General features: G+C 41.9%; 1 protein-coding gene across 3 annotated transcripts in view; it reads left to right on the forward strand.

Annotated features, from left to right (window-relative positions):
* Window positions 1-25270, forward strand: part of VPS41 (VPS41 subunit of HOPS complex) — a 185080-nt gene that overhangs the window by 91439 nt on the left and 68371 nt on the right. For all 3 annotated transcript variants that reach the window (XM_046020128.1, XM_046020127.1, XM_046020126.1), the window contains exons 8-10: window positions 10523-10642; window positions 11792-11938; window positions 17484-17550. In XM_046020128.1, the coding sequence (XP_045876084.1) occupies window positions 10523-10642; window positions 11792-11938; window positions 17484-17550 (334 nt within the window). The remainder of the gene's footprint in view (window positions 1-10522; window positions 10643-11791; window positions 11939-17483; window positions 17551-25270) is intronic.

A 25270-nucleotide genomic window follows, 5' to 3' on the forward strand; every position in this document is an offset into this window, starting at 1 on the left:
TGATATCAACATGTAGGATTCCCAGAGTCTTTGAGATGGAGTCATTGAAGCTTTGTTTTCTTCAGTGATCTCTCTTGTTTCATATCCATCAAAAACCTTTTGACAATAGGTTTTTTTCTTTCATGAGTTCATCTCACTTTTCCATACGTAATATTTCCATATTGTTTGCAGCTTCCCCCCTAATTCTGTGACGTCAAGTTTACCATCTATCTTCCTGGAGCAATCAAACCATCCTTTGCTCCTTACTGAAACTGTCTTCCTTTGCGTGCTGAGAGTGCTGTGATTTTTGTTAAGGATTTGGGGTAGTTAATGACTGTATAAGAATAATTGCTTGCTTCAGATTGCTCCTCGTGTTTTCTTGTGGGGTTTAATACCTTGACTGTCATGAACACCGAGAGGTGTTGTCTGCCTGTATAAAAGATGTATAATACTGTCATTAACTTTGGGAGGTTTTTTTCTTTTTTTAAGATACGGCTATTAAAACAAATGTGTCTTAGCTGCATGTATTGTAGGTTGTCGTCACCAATACAAGCTGAATCACAGGCATTTCACAGGACTGTTTGGCCCACATCTCTGCTTCTTGAACACAGCTTTGTGTCAGGGTCCACGCTAGGAGCTGTGAACACAGTACCTGGATTTTAGGAATGGCATACAGCATATTTCCAAAAGTAGATGGGTGGCCTGCTGTTGGTGGAAAGCAGTTTGTCCATTAGACTATGAATCAGAATGGTGATTTTGCAGGAAAATGAGATAAAATATTACCAAGCCTTTTGAGGGGGAAGAACATGTCTATGTATATGTATGTAGTATCACTGTGGGGTAATTTTGCCCTCCTTTGCCTTTGCACTTGCTCCCCTATTGTTTGTTTCCTTTCAGTTTTCAGGAAGTAAGAGTAATGCTACAGTTGGGTATGTTCATAAATCTTGTCTAGGAGGAGGAAAGAATCAAGGCTAAAAATATCATTGGTAAAGAAGCAGCAGTCTCTCATTTTAGCCAGGATAGGGAGATATTTGATCATTTATGTGGCTTGGAAAATGTTCCTATTTTGTCTGTGTTCAGACATGCTTATGGAGTGGTCTTGTTTTTGTCCTGATCTTTCATGGTCACGAGGTTTTGTCTGATGTTGGTGTTCCGTAAAATTGTTTATGTTCACCCAGAGAGCACCAAGGCCTGGCTGTCCGCTTTTCTCCTTCTCAGTTGCAACAAATAAAAGGCCCGACATTTGCTAGATTGCTTGTGTTGAGGTACTTTACAAAAGTGTATATGTACTCTGATTTCTTTTTTTTTTTGTAGAAATATAATTATGTATATAGAAATGTTCGTGAAAGATTACCTCTGAAATTATTGGCAATATTAGTAATATTAACTTTAACAATGTCTGGGCAGGATAACGAGTGTCCTTTGTGGCCTTCCGTGGCATTTTCTGCCCCCCCCCTTTTAAAAATTTTTTATTTTTTTAAGAAAACATGCATTACTGGGGCACCTGGGTGGTTCAGTTGGCTGAGCCTCTGCCTTCAGTTCTGGTCATGATCCCAGGGTCCTGGGATGGAACCCCACCTTGAGTCTGCTTGTGCTTGCACATGCACACTATCAAATACATGAATAAATCCTTAAAAAAAAAAAAAAAGAAACTTGTGTTACTTTTATAAGAAAAGGCAATAATAAAAGAATGTATAAAGTAACCTCAATATTTTGGATCTCTGCTTAACATTGTAAATCACATGCAATTACCTACACTGTTGAAGTCTAATCTTAATTCAGACATTTTTAATGGTTATATAATATTCCATCCTATTGATCTATTTGATTTTTCTTACCATTCTCCTAGTATTGGACCATTAAGTTGTTTACAGATTTTGGTTATCATAAATCATGCTGTAACGAAGCTAGAAATCTTTGGGCATGAACTGGCACTGTGCTTTTTAGTTTTTCCCTAGCTCTGATTCCCAGGATTGGAATTACTGAGTTAGAGATCCTGATTATTTTTTAGGATTTAGATGCATACCACCACGTAAGTTGCATTCGAGGAAACATACCAGTTTACACCAGCTGTGTATGAGGCTACCTGTTTCTCCACATTTTCTTTGCCAGTTTTGATATACAAAGAAGGATAGTCCATTGTTCTATTTTGTAACTTCTTTGAATTATTAGCAATTTCAAACATTTTTATTTACCGGCCACTTATATATCTTCCTTTGTGATTTGTCTGACTGTATTCTTTGCTTGGGGCAGCTTTTAATATTACCATAGAAGCCAGGACAATGAAGACTGTCCATTTGATATTTATTGTCAGTTTGAGCACAAATTATTGCTGCTTACTGAATAGCCTGCAGCCTTTTCTCCAATTTTGGCTAAATCTGGAATAATTATTCCTGTTCCCAGGGAGGCATTACATAGGAGTCATAATGAGACTTAGAGTAGACAGTGAAGTCTGTAAAAAGAGGACACGGAGAAGCTCCTACATACATGTGCGTCTGCCCTCAAACCATCAGCTCTCCCACTTGCATGGAGGCTGTCAAGGTCAGAACAATGTGCCCTCTGAAGGGCAAGTTCATGTGACTTGGCTTCTTCTGCAGACGGTGTCCTGTTCTATATTTTTTTCCCCCTTCTGCTTTACTCTCAATTGAGTGAAGTGCTTGTTCTAACACATAAACCTCTATGGTCAGGTGACTTTTTACGTTCCTCAAGACTTGGCAGTTTTTATATTTGTTTTTCATAATCCCCACCAGGTGAAGATCTGCTTCCAGTCGTCTGTGATTGAGATTATGCGTATTTAAAATTAGAGATCCTTATGCATCTCACAGAGCATTAATTCAAGTTTAATCACCCAGTAGATGACTTTTTTGTGTTTATGCTGCTGCTAAATGGCTTCAACCTTAACACCAGCCCCAGGAAATGTATCCTTAAACAGTTGCAAATTAAAAAACAGACCCAAAGTGTTTGGCTTGACCACCAGCACGGTTAAGTCTGTGGGACGTATAATGGAAGTTTTGTGTTTTTGTTTTTTTTTTTAAGATTTTATTTATTTATTTGACAGAGATCACTAGTAGGCAGAGAGAGAGAGGAGGAAGCAGGCTCCCTGCCGAGCAGAGAGCCCGATGCGGGGCTCGATCCCAGGACCCTGGGATCATGACCTGAGCCGAAGGCAGAGGCTTTAACCCACTGAGCCATCCAGGCGCCCCGGAAGTTTTTGTTGTTTTTTTTTTTTTAAGTGGTAAAATTATTTCAGAATACCTTGTTTACTTTTAAAATCATAGTTGGAGTTGTGTATTTGCATATGCAGAAATTGCAGATTGCTGGTTTAAGTAGGAGCCTCCCTCACATGTAGCCACAGTTAACTGCTAAACCCATATTGATGGGCAGGTGGATACACAGATCTCTATCTGTCATCACTAGTTTTTAATATAAAGGAAAGTGCTCCTACATGTCACCTCTAGTGTTTAGCTTCTTTTTGTTCTCATTGAACCTGTAGCTTGGAATTCTTGGTCACTGAATTGACTGTTACCTGATGTCGGTAGGGTGTTTCTCAAATTTCAAAGCGTTTTCACGGGATTGGTTAACTTCAAGGGCTTTTGTCCAAAAGCTGCGTTGCATTGGCGTTGTGTTTACTCAGACATTGCTCAGAAGCAAGTGGTCTGTCAAGCAAGCCCTGGAAATACGTCTGGGTACAGATACTAACTGTGGTAGCAGTTTTGGACCTGTATTTAACCTCTTTTAAACACGTTAAATTACCTCTAGGGGAAGGAGATTGAAGGATTATAACTCATCCCGCAAATCACCCTGAATTTAAGCAATGCTGCATTCAGGAAATTCTCTTTCTCTTTCTACATGCTTTATGTTCTTTCTGGATGGTGTTTGGAAAAGCTGTGTGTGTTAAACTTTGGTACTGAGCTAAAACGGGAAGCAAGACAGAGACACCTGCCGTTCCCTCTTTGTGGTCACTTCTGCCTCCATCCAGACCCAGGACTCCTGTCTGTTGTCAGCAGCCCCCAACACTATCCCAGCTCTTCTCTGTGCTCGCTCATTTTTTCTCACTTGCTTTCTGGACTTCCTGGATTTCATTTCTAATCTTTTCCAACTTTGGATGTTTAAATCCTTCTGTGCCAGGTCCTGCCCGTCATTATGTCCTTCATCTCTTTGGCATGTTCTAATGTTCTGGGTTTTCCTTTTCTTTCTTTATCTCTCAGTTTTATTATCTCGAGCTCCAGCATCTTCTGGGATTTGGTATTTTGTCTTTATGGAGTCTGTTTTCTCCAAGCCCCTCGGTCCTTCCTGCAGTAACACACCTGCCGTCTAGGACTCGCCTGTGGGCTCTCCTCCACCCCAGCCATTCTTCCCCACACCGCTGTCTGCCTCAGAGCAAGCCGTGCCGCTGGTGTGTAGGAAGCCTGAAGGACTCAATTGATTTATATACTTGAAAGACCACAAGATGATTAAAAAGGGGCCAATCATCCTCCCTTTCCTCCATCAGGGAAGAGTGGGTGATGGGTAATGATGGGTGTTATGTTGCCAGAATCGGTGGCTTTATTACAGCCCAAAAGGAATCCCGCCCTATGTGGGGAAGATTCTAGGATATGCATCCTTCCCACTCTGTAGTGTAGCAAAGTACTAGATAGATTTATCAGCACAAAACATAGGAGAATAAAGTATATTGCTGAGGATGTGAGGGCTCCCATTGAAATATAAGTACCAAGAGTGCTGACTGCCAGAATGTGGATTTATGGGAAATAAAGCCCTAGAATACTTTCTCCAACAAAAAATAGACCTCTTGGAAACAGTTTTTCCTCTCTATGTACTTAGCTCCCATTGAGCTTAAATTGCTCTCAGTATTGTGATAATGACAATTCAATATTATGGGATGTGGAAGATGAACCAAATAAATTAACCAGTTGCTTTTAAAGGTAGTTCACTCAGTGACTTACCCTCTAAAATGCTTTGTAGAACATTCATGCTCAGTAGGTCTCTAGGCAGTTTTATGACTAGAAGAAAGAAATGGATTTTATTAAATGTCAGTGAAATACAGGCAGATAGTTCTGCTGTAGTTAAATTAGTGTAGACTGTTTGTAAGAAGAGCAGCTTATCATTTCTTAAATCACTGAAGCGGAACTTTCCTTGGCATTCCTGCCAGGCAGTTTGTTTCTGCTTGGATTTCCCATAGATTAGGATTAAAAAAGCAAATGGAGAGTGGATTGTCTGGTCCTTTTCCCTCCTGGGTGAAACCAAGGGTCCCACAGAATGCTGCAAATCGAGTCCTGAGGTGCTGCCTAGTTGTATTCGAAGAGTTTCCAAAAACAGTAATGGCGACGCTTCCATAATTACTCTCCGACATTTAAGGTTTTCTGCTATGTATGGATTGGGAAATAGGATTCATGAGTAAGGAAGAAAGTAGAGTGGAGAGGGAAGGCATAAATAAGTGCCTTAAGGACCAGGGGGAGGTACCAGAGAGGAGAGAAGCAGGCAAAGGAGAAGAGGGCATGGCAGTGATGGGGGTTGTGTCAGCAGCGCACAAACCCAGTTTAAATCATCACCGTTTGGGCCAAGTGGGAGGCCAGGTGGCATCCCCGAAATGAGGGAACTGCAGTCAGCTAAACTGAATAGAGGAAGACTGATCTTAAAAGCACGTCCCAGATCTGTGATCTGTGATGCACAGATTATCTCCTCTGCCACTGAGCAAAGGGAACTGGACCGACATTTCAGGCGGAGGACAGGGAGCCAATATAAATGAGCCCTTTCTCAAGGGATGTCGTCACATCGAAGATGTAGTAATTGGACCAGTCAGTCCGTAGGGTTCCTTTCCTTAGGTTTTTGAGATCAGGGCCGATGCCAGTATGTCCAGAATAGCTTTAGGAACATCACTCACTGAAGATGGGCTGAGTACCTGGCGGGCTTGGGTGTGTGAGGTAGCTCCTCCTGCAGCAGGCACATGGTGCTCATAGACAAGGGCAGAAAGGAGGAGACTGATAGGGCTGGGGAAGCCTGTTCAGTATCTCCTATTCATCGTGCCTTGCGCGTCGAGCAAAGTCAATGTGGTTTCTTTCCCCCGTGCATTTGCAGCCTGTTGGGGTATGAAAAGTAAATATATGAGTGCCAGTGAGCAAGATAAAGTGTGGCATTCATTATCCCGTGATAGAACCAGCATGACCCCAAAATGTATACAGAACCGAGAAATTAGGAGGACTTACAAAAGAATTAGCTTCCCTAATATATTGAAGGCCATTTGTTTACACTTCATTTCTTCTTTTTCATCCACAAAATATAAAAGAAAAATGATTGAATCTGCTGCTATTTGAGAAACAGAAAATAACACGAATCATGTCTAAAACTGTAATGTAAATTAGTTAAAATTTGTTTTCCTTTCCAGAAGACAGTATATCAGCTTCCCCCCATTTTTGTTTTTGTTTTTTTTTTTTTTTTTTTTGAGCACTCCTCAGTGCCACAGGATGGTGTGTGCCATCTGTACTATACAAATATTAAGGAAGAAGCTTCCTTGATCCCATATCAGAGCAGGGTACACAGGCTGTTTTGTAATAGAACTCTGGAAGGTCAGACTCAACCCTGAGACCAGCTGAATTCAGAATTCTTCTCTCCCTCCTTTTCTTCCTGCCCTCTGCTGGAAGTTTTCCGTGGAGCTGGAGCAGGAAACAAAGGAGGCTGGGTCCAGCCACCGTCAGCAGAAAGGCTCAGCGGGACTGAGTTTGGGTATTGGTTGGAATTGCAACAAGACTTCACTAACATTTTTCTAAAGTTAACGTTTTACTTAAAAAGTAGGTACAGTTTATGTGAATTAATTCTAACATATTTATTATGACTGAAACATTCCTTCTTTCTCTAGGTTTCATTGAATTGATACTGTTTTATTTCAACTGTTCTCTTAAGTTATGTTGATTATCAAAATTGGAGCTCTGTATATGTTAACATAAAAATAATTCACATGTTCCAAGCAGAATAATCATGAAATAGAAATAATATATAAATCTCCTATCACCTGTTTCTAGAATTATAATTACTTTATAAGGTATCCTTCAGATTTTTCTATATGGATACACATATTTTTTTAAAGGTCATCATATTTAATACTATTTTGCAGTCTGCTTTTTTATTTAGTGGCCCTGAACATATTTTACATTAAATAAGCATATGTGTATGAATCATTTATAGACGGACACATCCTCTTCTTGGTGACATAGCTCTGCCACACTTCAGTCCCTCATTTCCCAGTCGTTAGTCCATTTCTAGCTGTTACAGTAACTTTACATACTTCTGTACTCACGTGTCTGATAACTTCTGAGCATAAATATCTAGGCGCAGACTTCTGGGGTCATTTTTAAAGCTTTGACTCCCCAGTGCTAAAGGATTCTCCAGAAAGGCTGTGAGTTGAGGGCACCTGCTTCCTTGCATAGAACCATTGCTGTACTGTTTCAAGTACCAATTTTACAAAACACCCAGCCTTCCAGCCACAAATCGCTTCATTTAAAAAAAAAAAAAAAAATCCTATTATTCTCACATATCTTCAAATGAATTGATAACATTTTGGAAGTTCTATAAATAATTCCTTTGGGGTTTTCTTTATGCTCCCATTAAAATCACAGATTAACTACTAAAACTTGGGCTCTTCGGTGAGAATTTTGAGTCTTATTATCCAGGAACATAATGTACATTTATGTAGCTCCCCTTTTATATATCTCAATAAGGAATTTTTGTTTTTGTCATGTAGCTAGTGCACCCAGATCTATTTCTGCTCATTACTGACTTTTAGAGCTACGGACTTACCCTGCTTACAACTTTGACTGCATCCCCTAAAGTTGAGATGTGCAGTATTTGTGTTCTCATTTTCCAAGTGCTCTGGTCACAGTTTGATTTCCTCTTTTACTCGAGAGTATAGAGTTCTTTTGTTTATTTGTTCTGTTTTGTTTTTTAGTTTCAGCTTTGCTCTGTGTTTCTTATCCTTTGGTGTTCCTTTGCTTAATTTTGTTGTCACCTGAGAAGAATAAGTATTTTTTCAAGTTCTTGTCTGTTTGATGGAAGGTCTCATTCATGTGGAATCAGGAGTGGGAGATTTCCCTTATTCCCTAGACAAGTCCTGTTGTTTTCAAATACTGGATTCTTCCATATGGCTGGTGTTTTTTCTTGTTCCTGTTTACTGGGAGAAGTCTATAGTCAGTATTCACAGTTGTAGTTGCTGTGAATATGTCATAGATTTTGTGAGGATTTGTCCAAATCTTTTACTCTGGACATGGTAGGAAAAGGAAGTTCTGTGTTTTCCTTCCTGCCTGAGTTGGAACACAATTGCCTGTTGGGGAAGTGGCTTCCAAAGGGTGTAAATACTGGTGGACGTGTTAAGAGCCTGCTTGCTATATCTACTGAGGCAGTTTGAGGTTCTCTAGTAGGGCACAGCCTGCCACTGATGGGCACCCACCACAGTGCCCCCAGACCTCTCTTCTCCTTCCAAGCTGTGTGGCCCAGTGACAGCGTGAGTGGCTACTCGGGTTACACTACCCGTGCTGACCGCTCCCTCTGGGTCCCTGAGTGCGATTTTCCCATGCCGCCCCGCCGCCCCTTACCTCCACCGCCATGCCACCGAGCGTGAGGTGTTTGGGCTTGTTGGCATCTGCCCTACCACCCACTTCCCAGGTGGGCTCTTTCTTGTAATGAGTTAAATCGTGGCCTTCACTGAGGTCTTGTTTCTGTCATAGTTTATAGACATCTTCATTTAGAATGGGGGGCATATTTAGTTTTCCTAGCACAAGTGTGGAATGTTCCCCTCTCACACAGCATTGGTCATCTCTGGGGGGGATGGGAGGGAGAGGAATCTGATGCCTTGTGACACCACACTTTCCTTCTCAGTACCCAGCCAGCCATTCCTCCTAGCAGGTGGTTATGGGGTGCTTCTGGGGCCAGCCTGCTTCTGAAAACCCCTCCCTCTGATCCAAGCCACAGGTGGAAGATAGACATGGTGATCTTATCAGTTCCTCATGTTTAATATAATTGTTTTTAGTTACCCATCTGTGGTGGAATGTGTAGCAGGAAGGATAATCTCGGGCTTTCTCCTCCTTCCCCAGATTTCAGACTTACCCTGTCACAAAATAGTGAACCTATTCAGCGACCTCCTTGGCTCCGTTTTTTTTGCATCATGGTGGAGGGAGAAGAAAAATAACAGAGGATGGACCAAGGGTCTTTAACTGGGAGTAGGGAGGCGTGGTGGTGGTGATTTCTTACTTAGAACCTGGATTAGGAAGGGACAAGATGGGTGGGAAGATCTTTGAGAGCAAAGAGGATATCCTGTATCTGTCTGATGGGAAGACAGGATACCATCTCGTCAGTAAAAGCCCTCCCTCCAGTTTTACTATGGACCCGGTGAAGCCACCATTCTTCTCATGGATAATAGAGAACTTCAGACGTTTATGTCATTTTAAAGTGACCATTCTCAGGGTATTTGTGAATGTGGACACTTAATTTTAGGGTTTTAGTGCATGTTTGTCTTGTGTTTGCCCCTTTTGACTATAGGAGCCTAGCTGCTGAGAAATATCTGCAAGAAATATAAATAAAATGTGAATTTATTCTCTTTCTCCTGGTACCTATTTTTCCCCTTTAGGGGTGGGAAAGGACACAAAATACACTAAGGTAAACTGAAATTTATTCTAAAGATAGGAATTTTTACAGTTCTGTGATCAACTCTATCCTTAGCCTTGCTTTTAAAAGATAAACATATATTTCAAGATTACATGTCTGAAGTTATATATTGTAAATTATATATTATATAAATTATATATGTTATGTTATATAAATGTCTTAAGGGATTTAAATTTGGTACATCAAGAAAAAATAGTGTATCCTTAATAATGCATGAATTACTAGAACTACATCTTCACTAGTCTTAGAGATTTTAACCAGTTACATTTGGTAATAAAATTTATCTGGCAGATTTTTTTTTAAAAGATTTTATTTTTAAACAGTCTCTACACCCAGTGTGAGGCTCGAACTTAAAACCCTGAGATCAGGAGTCTCATGCACAACTGACTGAACCAGCCAGGCACCACCCTCCCCAGCAAATTTTTTTTTTTTTTAAATAGATTCTTCCTTTTAAAATAAAGACCCTGGCTAACTATGAACTTTTTAAAGAAGTTTAATCCTAAAGCAAGTTTATCTTATTTTATGACATAAATTACTGTTCAAACATCATTGTAAAATTATTTTTCTCGTGTTAAATGAAAAACAGGCTTCTTCTGACTATTACAGTTTAAGCTGTGACTAGTATTTTATTTTCAAGGAAAAAAATTACAAAGTTTTGATTTCCCCAGTTACAAAATAAATTAATTTCTGGGCAATCATTTAAAGAACTTTCTGTGACACAAATCTTGACTGACAAATTTTTCTCCATGAATTTTGGTATTTTGGTGCCATCTTGTGGCCTGGCTTTGTAGTAACTGCAACATTCGGAGGACCAGCAAAAAAAAAAGGGGGGGGGATAAGAAACCTAATATATGCTTCTCAGTTTCTAAACATCCTTTGTGTTTGTCCCTAGTTGCTGCTCTTTGAACGATCTTGGATGAGCAGATGGAAGTCTTCTGTTCTGCACGAAGGAGAAGGGAACATAAGGAGCGTGAAGTGGAGAGGCCACCTGATTGCTTGGGCCAATAATATGGTAAAAGCGCGTCTTCATCTTCCTGATCCTTCTTCAGAGCCAGAAAAGTGGACACATTGGGAGAGCTGTGACAAAGGGAAAGATGCCACTGGCTGCGGTGGTCTTTTCTGAGACATACAAGTGGCGACTGCGCTCATACCTGGGAGGTTAAAGAGATTAGATTGCTTTTGGCTTTCATAATAGAGTAATTCCCAACATATTCTGGACTTTTATTTTGGAGTAAGAAACCCGAGGCATGGAGAATAGCCAAGAAAATGAAAAGGCATCTTAATAATTGAAGGGTTGCATTGGGAATGCGGTATTGAAAATACCATTTGCCTATTAGCCAAGGGCAAGTATAGTTGCTGTGGAACAAGTACAGGATATTGCTGATTTCATTTTACTCCCTGTATAATCACAGGTGAAAAAGAGTCCTGCCTTTTAAAAAGTAGATTATAACTTTTGGTGTTGCACTCTATTTAAAGTTTACTCAGTATGAGAAAGGCTGAATAGAAACTTTAAAAATTAGCTTTTGACATCTGGCTTATCCTTTGGAATTTCAAGGTATAGTTTAGTAAATTTGTCCTATTCAGTTTTAAATGGTAGAATTCTCCCAGAACCCACCTTGCTATTCAGGACTTTTCTTAACTTCTCCCAGGTCACAGTTAAGGGTAAACAAACCTGTGGACTCTTGGTTTATTTTTAGTTAGCTGCTTGCTTGATGTTTCCATTTCAGTGCTTTAAAATGTCAGGTATAGTTTTCTTTACACATAGTGGTTTGTCAGATTCAAAGCTTTTCTAAAAAAAAAACTCCATTTTTTTTAGTGGAACAGTACAATTAGAAATGTTACTTGTCCGTCATTTTCGAAATGCAATGGTGGATATCTGTCCCGTTTCCCATTTGTGTTGTGTTTGAGCCCCTGATGCCATCTACTAATAAAATCTCTTTCGTCCCCAAAGAAGAGTGGAGGTTTTCTTTTGTTGTGGGTTCTCACAGGGTTTGTGTGGAGTGGAGCATTTTCTTCTGCATGGCTCCCAGCGGTGCTCAATAAACACTGTCAATATTTCCCGGTGCTGGTTATTGGTGGTGTGTGGCAGGGGCTGTTAATAAGTTTTCCTCTCCTTTCCTTCTCCTGAGTAGAGGATACTTAATGCTCTTGTATTTTTCAGGGTGTGAAGATTTTTGACATCACCTCCAAGCAGAGAATCACCAACGTGCCCCGGGATGACATAAGTCTTCGCCCAGATATGTATCCGTGCAGCCTCTGCTGGAAGGACAGCGTGACGCTGATTATTGGCTGGGGGACTTCGGTCAAGGTGGTTTGCTTGTTTTGATAATAAGTCCATGTTGTTAAAAGATCCACTGAGGAGGGTCTGAAGGAATATGAGGTCTTCAGTGGCTTCTCTGAATATTCGTGTGTGTGATATTTATGCTCACATCCTTTCATATGCAGAAATTTGGAGATACGGTCTTTCTTTCCCTTTTGTGTGCAAAACACACTCTGTGAGCTCTTCTTGCTGCCACCTGTGATCTTTAAATCTCCCGCTGCCGCCTGGTCTACCTTAGCTATTTATGGAACGTGTGGTTGTTTTCATTGGTTTGTCGGGTTTTCCATTCTTTATTGTTCTCTCCATTCCCCTTAGTTTCTTCATTAGAGTTGATGATCATGGGAAAAGAATGTTAAAACCGAATCATCCCACTTGCTTGGTCACAGTTGGATGGAGCAGAGGCCCAGACTTCTATTGATAAGATTAGGGTCTGTTTTGTGGCATGCGGCCTTCTGGTCCTTTGTGTGCCTGGGTAAATGAAATTCAGCCATTCTACAAAAGAGGGCCCAAAGCTCACTCGCATTTATTTTTCGTGTACCAGTGTTTGTCTTGTATTATGTATTTCAGAACCCAAAGTTGTTGACTTCCCTTTAAAAATATATAGCTTAATCTAAACAAAATAAACCAAAAAATCGCTAAGAATAGTACAAGACGGTATCCCAGCGACAGTCTGGTGGCACAGCCAGGCTTTAGAGTCAGACAGGTCTGACACATACTTCCTGTGTGAGCCTAAGCCTGACTCTCCTCATCCACATCCATGGATTGTTCTCACGTCCTGAGCTCCGGGGAGGATTGAGTGAGGTGATGCCTACAAAGAGCTTAGCATAATCTGACGTGTAGTGATTCATAAACCTCAGTTGTCATTATTTTGCCGCAAAACTCTAGAGAAGTCTTGAAAGAGACATGGTTATTTAAAATGTACTCTTCTCTGGAAAAGGAACGCTCAAAAATTATTAATGCAGTGCTGCTTACTAACCAAAACAAGCATTGTTAACTTGAGGTAAGGTCCTCCTGGCCCTTAGGTTGCTATGATTCTAGTTCTCCTTTCTTTAATAGTTTTCATGTATCAAGTGAACATAACCTGATTCATATTTAGGGTAGCAGAAGGGAAGGCGTGCCCAAGAGTCTAGGGTAAAAAAAAAAAAGCGAAAAGTGATTCTCTAGTCTCCTTATCACATTTGTGTGGTTACTCATCCAATAAATGGTTCTTGATATTTTTTTTAATTTCCTTAAATGGACCAAGTGGCTTTTTGTTGTTGTTTAAAGTTGTAATTTTCTTTTCTTTTGGTGAAAGACAAGGAAAATTAAGCTTTAGGGACACAGAAGTTTATTGAATGCCACCGGAAATGGCCTTCTTTCTTTTTTTTTTGGCCTTCTTTCTTAAGCTGAATAGTGGCCCACAAAGATAGCACATCCTAGTCCCACGGCCCATAAATGTTTCTTTATATGGCACAGAATACAATTAGTGAAGGATCTTGAGATGGGGAGATTGTCCTGCATTATCTGTGTGGGCCCTAAATGCACTCTCAAGTATTCTTCAAGAAGGAGCTCCCCACAGGAAAGGGGAAGGCAGCATGAGCGGAGAGGCCAAGACTGGAGCACCACGCACAGCCAAGGCTGTGCTGGCAGCCACCGGAAGGCGGAGGTGTCATGTTGCATACAGATTCTCTAGAGCCTCTGGGGAGTACAGCCCTGCCAACACCTTGATTTGGGCCCCGTGAAACTGCTTTTAGACTTTTAGCCTTCAGAAGTTGGAAAGGATAAATTTCTGTTATTTTAAACCGCCAAGTTTGCGGTAATCTGTTAGAACAGCTGTGGGAAACTAATATGCTTTCACTGTGCCCATATTACGACCCAACTCGTGTGCAAATTTTTTCATGTCAGATGTTTCTTTGTATTTATTGGGGATTCCTCTCCTTCAGACTCAATTAGTAGTACGTCGGGTACTTCTTCTCAATTGAGAATCCCTGTGTTCTGCTGCGGGAAGAGAAGATAGGACATAATCTTTCCTCTCAGAGAGCAGCCTTATTGGAGAGACAGCCACAGGGTGTAGCAAAGTGTGCCGTCAGAGCTGTTCATTCATTCATTCACTCGGCCAGCAAGCACTTACCGAGTTCCCGCAATGTTCTACTGGGCAATGTTCTAGTGGGGCAGGACGGACAAGCAAGTGAATATGCCACGTAGATGGAGGTAAATAGCAAGGAGGGTACTTACAGAGGGAAATGGGGAAAGGGCCAGGGGTGGGTGCCAGGTAATATAGAGCGATCAAGGGAAGACATCTGTCACGAGGTACGTGTGCTTTGGCAGAGATCTAGAGGGAGTTCTGTGCCAGAGGGATGCTGGCAAGGGTAGCGGCCAGGGCAAAATCCTTGAGGCAGCAGTGTGATTGGCATGTCTTTGTGGAATATAAAGCCGTTATCACCAGAGTGGAGCAGGTGTGGAGGAGAGAGCTAGAAGTCCTGAGGGAGGAGCAGGGAGGGTGGGCGGTGCGTTGTGTAGGGGCAGATGATGTAGGGGCTCACTGGCCTTGGTGCCAATTTTGGCTTTTTTTTTTTAAGATTTTATTTATTTATTTGAGAGAGACGGTGAGAGAGAGCCTGAGAGGGGTGAAGGTCAGAGGGAGAAGCAGACTCCCCCAACGAGCTGGGACTCCCACGACTCCCAATGCAGGACTCTATCCTGGGACTCCAGGATCATGACCCCAGCTGAAAGTAGTCACCTAACCAACTGAGCCACCCAGGCGCCCCCCAATTTTGGCTTTTAATTTGAGTGAGATGGGAAGCCAGCAGAGAGGGTTTTGAGCAGCAGACTTAAACAGTCAAACTTGGTTTTTCATAGAGCCAAACAATGAAGGGTCCGTAAAGATGGGAGATAGGGTAGGAGGCTACTGCAGGAACCTCCCTAAAATTCCTGGCACGTCGGTCAGCCTCGTGGAGCTGTGGGGAGTGACTGGATTCTGGGTGTATTTTGAGGGTGGACCCTGTCATATTTATTGATGGTTCAATGTGGGATGTAAGAAGAAGACAGAAGACAGTGGTGACTCTTTTAACCTGAGAAACTGGGAACCGAAGCTGCTTTTTCCTGACGTGGGCAAGGCTGCTAATGGAACACATTAAGAGGGCAAGTCAGGAGATGTTTTTGTGTGGGTCCACTTGAGATGCCCGTTAGACAGGTCCGTGGAGAAGTGGGGGAGGCGGCTGGATGAAGCACATTAGCGCTCATGGGTGAGAACCCGCCTATCAGTATAAAGGCTCTGGAGATCATTGATCTGCTCTTAGGGGGGACACGAGCTTAGGGCAGTATTTCACTCTTCCTCCACCAGCAGCTGCTGTTGCCCCTCTGAGGCAGGTGTGGGATAGAGCTCAGACCACAGAACTGGGGAGGGATGGGGGATGGAGAGAAGAGCCCAGCTGCCAGAACTTCCATGTGTCCCAGTTTTCAGAGAGCTTGTCACGGGGCCAGAGAAACAGTCCGGCCTCAGCCTGAGTTCCCTTCTCCCAAGGAGCCTTCCTCCTCTGCTGGTAGACACCACTGCTTTGTACTTCTGTACTTGCCCTTCACACTTGAGTAAAAGGACTTCTTGTGTGTCTTCCTCACTGCCCCATACCCTTTCTAAGGATAGAGCTATGTCTGTTTCTCCCAAAGCTCGGGATTGGTGCCCAGTAGTCGCTCAGAGTGCTGCTTAATGTTGTTCACTTACTTTCTGTTACTCTGCTTCAAACCATTTGAGACACTACTCATGTGCTTTTATCAGCACATTAAGACAGTTGTCCCTTGGGCACTGTGGGGCGTGGTCGATAGGTAGTTTCCCTAGCAAGTGTGGACAGAAGAATCAAAAGTCTAACAAAAGGAGAAGGAAATTGGGGAAGTGGACAGGACATTGTCTGAGATGGACAGGAGACAAAAAACAATATTGGGAGAAAATTGCCAGTCACTTCTAAGCAAGTGCTCCTACCCACCCCACCCCCGGCATTGGGTTCGAGTCCTATGTTAGAGCAGGACCTGTCTTGTAGTCCCCGCACTACTGGACAGCAGTTTGGGCATGTGTACTGACCAAACCAAAACAGACCAGATGTGAGGTCACATCCCCATCTATCCTTAGTTCGGCTTCTAGGAATTTATCCTAGGGAAACAAAAGTCCAAATGTCTTCTATCCAAGTACGTGAATCATGCCTTCAGGTTGGTTAGAAGCAAAAACTGGATGTCTAAAAGGGTATTGTAAGAAAATTACAGTACACTCATGCAGTGAAATACTATATACATTAAAGAATTGTGCTGTGGAAAAATATTTAAATAATACATAAAGTTACTTATGGTAATTGTTGGGTTAATGAAAGTAGCTTCCAAAAAAACAAAAAAAAGTAGCTTCCAAACAGAAACGATTATTAATGTATTCACTTTGTACTGGGACAGTAGGTAATGTTTGTTTTTTCTCTTTGGGTTTTTCTGTATTTTAGAATTTTCTATACTGTAGCTAAATTTAGGGTAGTAGTATTTATTGTGTTGTTTTATAGTTATCTAACAAAAAAGGAAAAAAACCTGATCCCTGATGAAAGTTGTATAGAATCAGTATTTAACTTCAGATTGTCTTACCTTGATGGCAGAACTTATGTAAATTTTTGTTGTCTTATTAAAAAATAGAATATATTCATTTTAGAAAATATAACAAAGAAAACAAATTATCCATAGTCTCGTCATGCTAAAATAGCCATGGTTAATACACATGTGTTGTTTGGTGTGTGTGTGAGAGAGAGAGAGATAAATGTACAAACACATGTATATATCCAAACTGTATCCATATAACTTAAAAGAGAGTTTGGCCAACTTTTTCTATAGCAAGTAGTAAGTATTTTAGACTTTGTGGGCTATATACTGTTACTCCTGAATATTTTTCTTTTTCTGTCTTCCTTCCTTTCAAAATGTAAAAAACTCTTCGTAGTTTACAGGTCATAAAAAGACCAGTCAAGGACAGGCTGTAGTTTGCCTAACCCTGATTAAAAGTATATAAAACACTGATTATAAAACACTTTTTTTTCAATTTTAAAACACTTGAGAGAAAAAAAAAAAAAACACTTGAGAGAAGAGCTTGATGCCACTTATGCAAAGTATTTCTTAGCAACAGTGAAATAGGTATGTAGTCAGAAACACAAGCCCTAATGTGAATGTCATCCAGATTAGCCCCTGAGCTTTTGGTTATGTGCTTCCACCAGAGCTTTATTTGGACAAGGACAGAAGTAGTCCCTAAGTAGAGTTGCAGAGAATGGGTCATTGGAAACATGTTAAAACGATATTATGGTTTCCATTCTTTCTTTGTCCTTGAATAAGACTTTATTGAAGAATAATGTTGGAGAACATGAGTAATGGTTGCTATATGTCATTGAAATTAATTTCTATCATTAAGTCATTGAGTAGATTATGTGCACTCCCTCTCAGTGCTACATGGCTAATTTAACAAAAGTATCATATATTGAATGAAATGTTATGAAGAGTTTTCCATCACCTGAATAAAATAACCTGTGAATTTATTTTCTAGATCTGCTCAGTGAAGGAGCGGCACGCCAGTGAAATGAGGGACTTGCCAAGTCGATATGTTGAAATAGGTAAGCCTTCTGGGAGTGAAGAACGTCAAAAGAGAATCCATTTTAGTAAAGGGAAACCCAAAATCATGTTTGTCTTCAGGGCTCATCACTTGGGACCTGAGTGAAGCAGGTTGAGAACTTTCAAGTTTTGAAACTTTGCTGTAGCGCCCCTCTTTTCTAACTGTATTTCCAGTTTTTATATGGTATTTTTGTAGCTGGCTTTGAAATTAAGTAACTGTGGGTTCAGGTTCTGTTGTTAAGTAACCGTGGGTTCGGGTTCTGCTGTTTCCTGCCTGGACTTAGGACAAATTGCTCCATGCACTCTCATCTAGAAAGGTGAGAAGGAACATCTTTCCCACAGGTTGTGGCTGGGAGTTCAGAGCGTTCGTGCATGCGCAGCTCATCACACAGGAGCTGACGCCTGGTCCTGTCCACATGTACCCTCTCAGTATGAATTTTCATCATCACTGGCCTGGGCCCAACTGCTGTAATCTTTTCTCTGGATCCCTGCAGCAGCCTCCTGACTGGGGTGTCTCCTGCCACTGTGAATTACGGTGATCTGGTCTCCCCACTGCAGTCAGCATACGAACCAGATCATGTCCCCACCCTTCAGCCTGTCCCCGTTGTTTGTGGCACGGAGAGGGGACTCTTGGCGTGAGCGCAGGGGTCTGTGCTGGCCCTCCCCAGCCTCTGCAGTGTTGGCCGAGACAAGGCTTCTCCTTGGTGTCTGCACTGCAGCCACACTGGCCACCTTTCACCCAGCCATGCTCCCTCTTCGGGTCTCTGTAGAAGGCCCTTCTCGCCTCTTTGCACTTCCTTGACCTTTAATCATTCCTCAGCTCAAGTATTGCTTGAGAAAGCCCACCGGCAGAGCCAACAGGACCTTGACAATGAGGTCAGACCCTCCCCTATGAAGCATGGGTGTGACTGTGCAGTTGTTCAGGGCAGGTCGGTCCCTTCCCCCACACTGTAAGCTCCCCAAGAGCGCGCTCTGGGTCTCTTCTTGCTTACTGTTTGTATCTCCGGGGCGTGGCCCGATGTAGGTTCAAAGTAATCCCGAGTATTGAAGGGATCCGTGACTCAGGGAAACACCTCTTCAGGAGAGGGATGCCGGAGATGAGCTACCACAGCTTCTTACATCTTGGGCTCATAACTTAGTGCAGAAGTGATTCAGACAGAAAGGATGAGAGCAGAATGACTGTTGCCAACTAAACAGATAGAGTATAAGCTGTGTGGGGACTGTTTAGAACAAAGCAGTAGGAGACAAAGTTGTGTGACAAAGAAGTTTTTGCCACATAAGTCAGCTGAGAAGTTCATTTACCTATTTGGATGATTCGTGGGGAATATCACTTTGAGGTGTTCTTGTAACAAGGCGAAGGGAAATCATTTGCATGTGACTGTGATTCTAAAACCAGAATGGTGTATATTACTCCCGTGGCTCATATGGTCAGAGCATTTCAGTCTGGGGTATTTTGTACTTGAAGACAGAAGTGGATGGTAGGGTTTTAATAATTTTTTGCCTTAGAAAGAGAAATAAGTGCATAGATGGGATTGCTCAGAGTATGGACAGAACAAGCCTATGTAGGATATAATGGTTTGAGAAGAACTGAGGAAAAAGGCTGGAGAAGACTGGAAACTACTCAGGTCACGATCATTACTTCAGTGTCTATCTTCTTTACTGCTTCCCAGCAAAATCCTCTGAACACCTCCCTGCACAGTGTTGTGATAGAGAAGTATTCCAGTATCTTAAATACAGATCAGTGGGGGAAAAAATTTAAAACTCTGGGAGTTTTTACAGTTGGCAGACCTACCAGAAAGACATAAAAGTGTCGCAAGTGTCCCCTCCTTAGCTGATGCTGATTGCTCACATGCAAGGCGTGGGCCATTCCCCTGTGTGCTTTACGAGCATTGGTTCACTTCACCCTCATCACAGCCCCCAGGACTGTGGGGGCTCAGGGATGCAAATATCTGGTGTCAGATCTTACTATGGTGGCGTTAGGAATGGACAGGATCTAACTGCACAACCACCACCAGCTTCCGGAGACACAAGGCAGTTTGCTGAATTCCTGTATGATCTTGAACTTGCTTCGCTTTCCTGAGTCAGACTCTCCGCACATGTGAAGTGGAGGCGATAGTATCTACCTTGGCAGTCAGTTGTGAGAACGAAACGGAACTAATGCCTGGATCACAGTGCTTGGCATACAGTAGGCACTCACTGAATCATGGTAGTGATTATCACGGTGCAGACTTCCAGCCCGGTTCTGTGACTGCTAATAGCTGGCCCAGTGGTGGCCCCAGAGCCCTGGGATCACGTTGTTAAAGTGTAGTTCATCTGTCCTACAATTGACGTGAAACAGACCGTGTGTGGGCGCTGGCAATATCACATTACTGGCGTTTTACTACTGTGGTTAGTGGTTAAGTACCGTTTTTTCCCCCTCTTGAGAGCAAACCTTTAAGAATATAAACCATTTCCACAGCGGGAGGCGAAGTGGTTTAGATAAGAGTCCTTGACGAGGATAGAGGAAAAGAGAAATATTAGGAGGTCTGGATTACAATTTGCTTTAGGCCTGAACAGTGTGAGCCGCTGTTCTTTAGTAAATGAGGTGAAATGGCATTGGGGTAAAAGAACTGTTGGTGCTGACGTTTCTTAGAAGCCAGATGTTCATAACTCTTGCTTATAAGTCAGAATCTCGAGAAAAACACAAGAACTTGTGCTCTCCATAGGATATTAGTTGATTCTTTTTTTTTTTTTTTTTTTTTTATTTATTTGACAGACAGAGATCACAGGTAGGCAGAGAGGCAGCCAGAGAGAGAGGAAGGGAAGCAGGCTCCCTGCTGAGCAGAGAGCCAGATGCGGGGCTCGATCCCAGGACCCTGAGATCATGACCTGAGCTGAAGGCAGAGGCTTTAACCCACTGAGCCACCCAGGTGCCCCAGATATTAGTTGATTCTTGTAAATGAAAACTAACAATGATAATAAGGATTAAGCTTACTGGGCAGTCACCAACCCATGAAGACATTCTCTGTACGTAAGGTTTTTTGGATGGCATTTCTCTTTCCAAACTACATCGTTAAAAGTAAGTTGTGGTTCTAAGCCTGGCATACTTCTTGAACTTGGGTCTCTTGCGTTATTACAAGACTCCCTCCCTCTTTGGCCAAAGTCTTTCACCAAAGGAGTCCAAAGACTTTCACCAAAGTCTTCCACAGGGTTCATGGGGCAGTTAGACAGTGTGGAGAAATGAAGCCAGTGTTTGTGGGTCATTTTCTGGGTATCTCCTTCCAGGGATAGAGGACTTACATGCAAGGAATTCATGAACGACCTCCCGGTCGTGATTTCATTTGGAAGGTTATTTCAAAAAAAACTAATAAAGGGAAAAAACTATGTTGGAATCTATTTAAAATGGCAGAAGCCAGGAAGAGAGAGAGGGCAGAGGGGGAAGGGATATCTTTTTCTCTTTAATTAAGCAGTGTTCGTATCTTCAGTTGATTATATGCTGTGGCTCTTAGAATTTAGCACATTCTTCTATTTTTAGCCTCTTGATTGATTGGGAAAACAGTGACCTGGAAATGAGACATCTCTGTGGTGGTGGAGGCGAGCTGTGAGGTGAATGTCTTTCCTGGATCTAAGCGTGTCTCACCATCCACCTGTTGGGCTGTGCTGACCCAGTCATGCAGGTTCCAGCAGGAGACAGTTGTCCTGCCCTGAGTCACGTGGCTCATCCCCTAGCCTGAGGCTCAGCAGGAATTGGGACATCGCTGGCATCCTTCACGGTGTTTTTGCTTAAGGATCTAGCTTTGAATGGCATTCTGTTATAATTCAGTTTGACTCTATTATCTCTTAGTTCTTCTGTCATGCATTAAATTTTTTCCCTGACATTTTATTATGAAGAAATGAAAACATACAGACAGGTGAAGAATTTTCACAAAAATAGTGAGCACCCACATACTCAGCCCTTAGGTCCTGCAATGAAGATTTTATTGTACTTGCTTTATGACATGTCTATTCCTCTAGCCACTCCTCCCACTCAGTATGGGAGACTCAGATGTTTGTTGTGTGTCAAATTCATAAATTTTCTCAGTAACAAGTATTGGCAAGAGATCTGAAACACCTGATGTAACAAATATGTTTTGTTCCTTTTATGAAAACGACCACCAAACAAATGCCAAGTAGAATTTCATTTGATCTTCACAGTGATCCAGATGAGTAGGGGCTGTCTTCCCATTTTATCCCATTCTCCTATCTGAAGAAGCTGAGGTTCAGAAGGATCAAGTAACCTGCTCAAGTGCATTCCATTCGTAAGCAAAGAAGGCAGCATTTGAACTCAGGATAGGCTGAGTTTCACAGGTGTTGCTCTCAACCCCTGTACTAATGTTCTTCCATGCGTCCCTGTCTCTGAACCTGGCCCTCCGTTACAGCCAGAGGAACTGATGAGAAGGATAGAGGCTTACTCTGGGCATTCAGATAAAAACCATGGGGTAGAAATTGTCTAGAATCCAAACACCCATTTTAATATGACAGCAGCCCTGTCTGCTCACCAGTTCTTCAAATAGCCAGATGAAATGAAGTTGCTTTTTCTTTATTTTGCTTCAGCGAAGTATCTCATTTGGAGTAGAGACTTCAGTTCCCCTTGTTTTATTCTAGGGCTGATAGCCCTTCCTTGTTCTTCTTCCAAATTCCTAGGGGGTATCTAGACTATAGCTGCCTTGGGTGGCTCACAAAATGGTTTCTAAGGAAAGGGAACCAAGTCCAGATTATGATGTGATTCTTTCAATTGTCTGAAAAAGAAGAAACGCTCTCATTTGCTATTTTTTAGTGCTTATACTTGATGCATCAAGGTAGTTTTGGGGGTGTTTTTGGTCTCCAAAATTGTTTTTTAAGTTTTATTTTATTCTGGGAAGAACATGTAAGTTGAGATCTACCCTCTTAAATTTGTAAGTGTACAGTACATTATCGTTGACCGTGGGTACACTGTCGTACAGCAGATCGCTAGATCTCATTCATCTTACCTACCTGAGACCTTAGGCCCATGGCTCAGCAATTTCCCATTTTCCCCCTTTTCGCTTCCTTCCAGAGTCAAAGAGCAGAATGACAACCACCATTAGAAAAGTTTGACTTTTCTAAATACGTTAGAAGTGGAATCATGTAGTATTTGTCTTTGGCTTGTTTCATCTAGTGTAATGCCCTCGGGGTTCATCCATACTGTTGCATATTGCACGGTTTTCCTCCCTTTTTAAGACTCAGTAATGTTCCAGTGTCTGGGTACCACATTCCTTCACCCATTCCTCTGTTGATGGGTATCTAGCTTGTTTTCTACATCTTGGCTGTTGCGAACAGTGCTGCAGTGAACATGAGAATGCTCATGTCATTTTAAGATCCTGATTTCAGTTCTTTGTATAAATACCCAGAAGGAGGACTGCTGGATCATGTGATAGTTGTATTTTTAGTTTTTTTTTGTGACCTCTTTATGCCGTTTTTCATAGTGCGATCTCAGTCTGCATTCCTACCAGCCACGTGAGGGAGTTCGAGTTTCTCCACATCCTCACCAACATTTGTCTTTCCTTTTTTGACAATAGCCTATTTACAACTTAAAAGTATAACTGCTTGGTTTGACCCTTTTGACCCAGCAGGTCCGTCACCATTACCTTTTCTGTTGTGTGAGCAGTGTGTCGTGAGCTACTCGCTAAATCACTCCTCATCCGTGCTGCTTCCTGAGCTCGAAAGTTGAGCGGATGAGCTGATCATATCAGCTTAGCTCTGTCATTGAGCCCAGTGCTGTGCTGAATATCAATTAGAAAAGATGTAATTAAATTGCAGACTAAACTTGCTTTAAATGGTTTCTTCCTATGTGTACTATTGGCTCCTAGCTTGCATGAGTTTGTTATCTTGCCCAATAGACATTCTCTTCTCTTTTATTCCTGTCTGTTAGGTCCTCTCCATAGTTTGCTGATGTAAAACATGGTCATGCATCTGCTTCATAGCACAGCCCTAAAGATGTTGGCATGTTGTGGTTTCCAAATGCATTTTCTTAGATCAGTGGTCAGGCTGGCAGAGTGTCCAGACTTCCTGAAAATCCTGTGGGTAGTATATCCAGTCCATTAAGAAATACTAGCATCTGGTGACTTAAGGGTTGGATTCTCTGGAGAGGAAGGTGCTCTCACAAAGGGGCCTGGGTGCTTTCTCGTAAGTAAAAAAGATGCTCATTCCTACTTATATTTGCTTTGTTTGTTTGCTCTCGTAAGACTCTTAGAGGCCCAGATCTATAGCAGATTCTTTTATTTAGCTCCAGTGAAGACATCAGATTCCTCCAGGTCACATCTAATGGGCATTTTGAAACCCACAAAGGGAAAACAAGGACCAAAACAAAAGCAGCTGCCGCCACAGAACCCCCCAGAGAGTGGTCAAGGCCATAGCTTGCGATCCTGCTACCGGTAGCACGCTTCTAACCTGAGCAGCTCCAACCGCTGTCTGAGAAAAGGAGGACTTCAAATTCCTGCTCATGCTGCCTTCCGCTCAGGTGACTTTAGTCAAGTTACCCAACCTCACGGACCTCCAGTGCCCTGCCATGAAGGAAGTATAGGGTTGGAATCCTGTGTGTACAGTGTTGCACGCATTGCCTCTTGAATGGGAAATATTCCTTAAATAGGAGCTGTTGGTAATATTACTACCATTTTCAGTTACTCCGTGAGAGAGAAAGACTGGTTTCTTTTAATAGCTGCCTTCTTTTAACAATCAGAAGACAAAAATACCATTGTCCATAAAGTCAACTGAACGAGAATTGGGGGAAAGGTATAAATAAGCTTTGATTGAATTATCCTGAAGAAATTAACATATTTCATAACTACATTTTTCAATAAAATATATCTGTAAACCTATATGATACAGGTACAAGGAATCAAAGATATTAATTTAAGTATCATCACTTATAGGTCTGAATATACTGATAGTGACATAATCTACTTGTGAATTATTTGGAGAATGGTCTTTGTATTCAGACCTAAAATCTCGATTTTTGTCTTTTACAATTTAATGTACATTTTAAGTATGTTTGTTTGTTTTTAAAGATTTTATTTTTGACAGACAGAGATCACAGGTAGGCAGAGAGGCAGGCAGAGAGAGAGGAAGGGAAGCAGGCTCCCCGCTGAGCAGAGAGCCTGATGCGGGGCTTGTTCCCAGGACCCTGGGGCCATGACCTGAGCTGAAGGCAGAGGCTTCAACCCACTGAGCCACCCAGGCGCCCCATTTTAAGTATGTTTTTTAAATGAAAATTTTTTAATTTACATGAAAGGAAATGTTTTCTCTTATGTTATAAACACCATGCCTGCCCTTGAGGGGCTTATAGTCATGATTATTGCTGTTTTCACCCTTATCCCTACCCCTGGAAATAAATTAACCTGCCTTGTACTATGTCTTGCTTTATTTCCATTTTTGCATAGCATGTGTTATTACTATTATTATATTCATTATTATTTGCTTCTAGACTCACAGTGCCCTTTAAGTCAGACAGGGTCTTTTTCATTCTGATGCTTCTGAAAGAATGTTTTACGCCAAATTGGTGCTCAGTAATTTTTTATTAAGTAGTTGATGACCCTCAAAGATGTAAGACCCAAGGTACAAGAGAGTTGTTGTTAATTTCTTTTGGCAATCATTCTGAAACAGATCGTGGGTATGCAGTGGTATACCCAGTGGTACCTGTGTATCTGTGACTGTAACCCCAACCCCATTGCCCCGGCTGATAATAAA

This window comes from Meles meles, chromosome 10 (assembly GCF_922984935.1).
Source record: "Meles meles chromosome 10, mMelMel3.1 paternal haplotype, whole genome shotgun sequence".
Taxonomy (NCBI): domain Eukaryota; kingdom Metazoa; phylum Chordata; class Mammalia; order Carnivora; family Mustelidae; genus Meles; species Meles meles.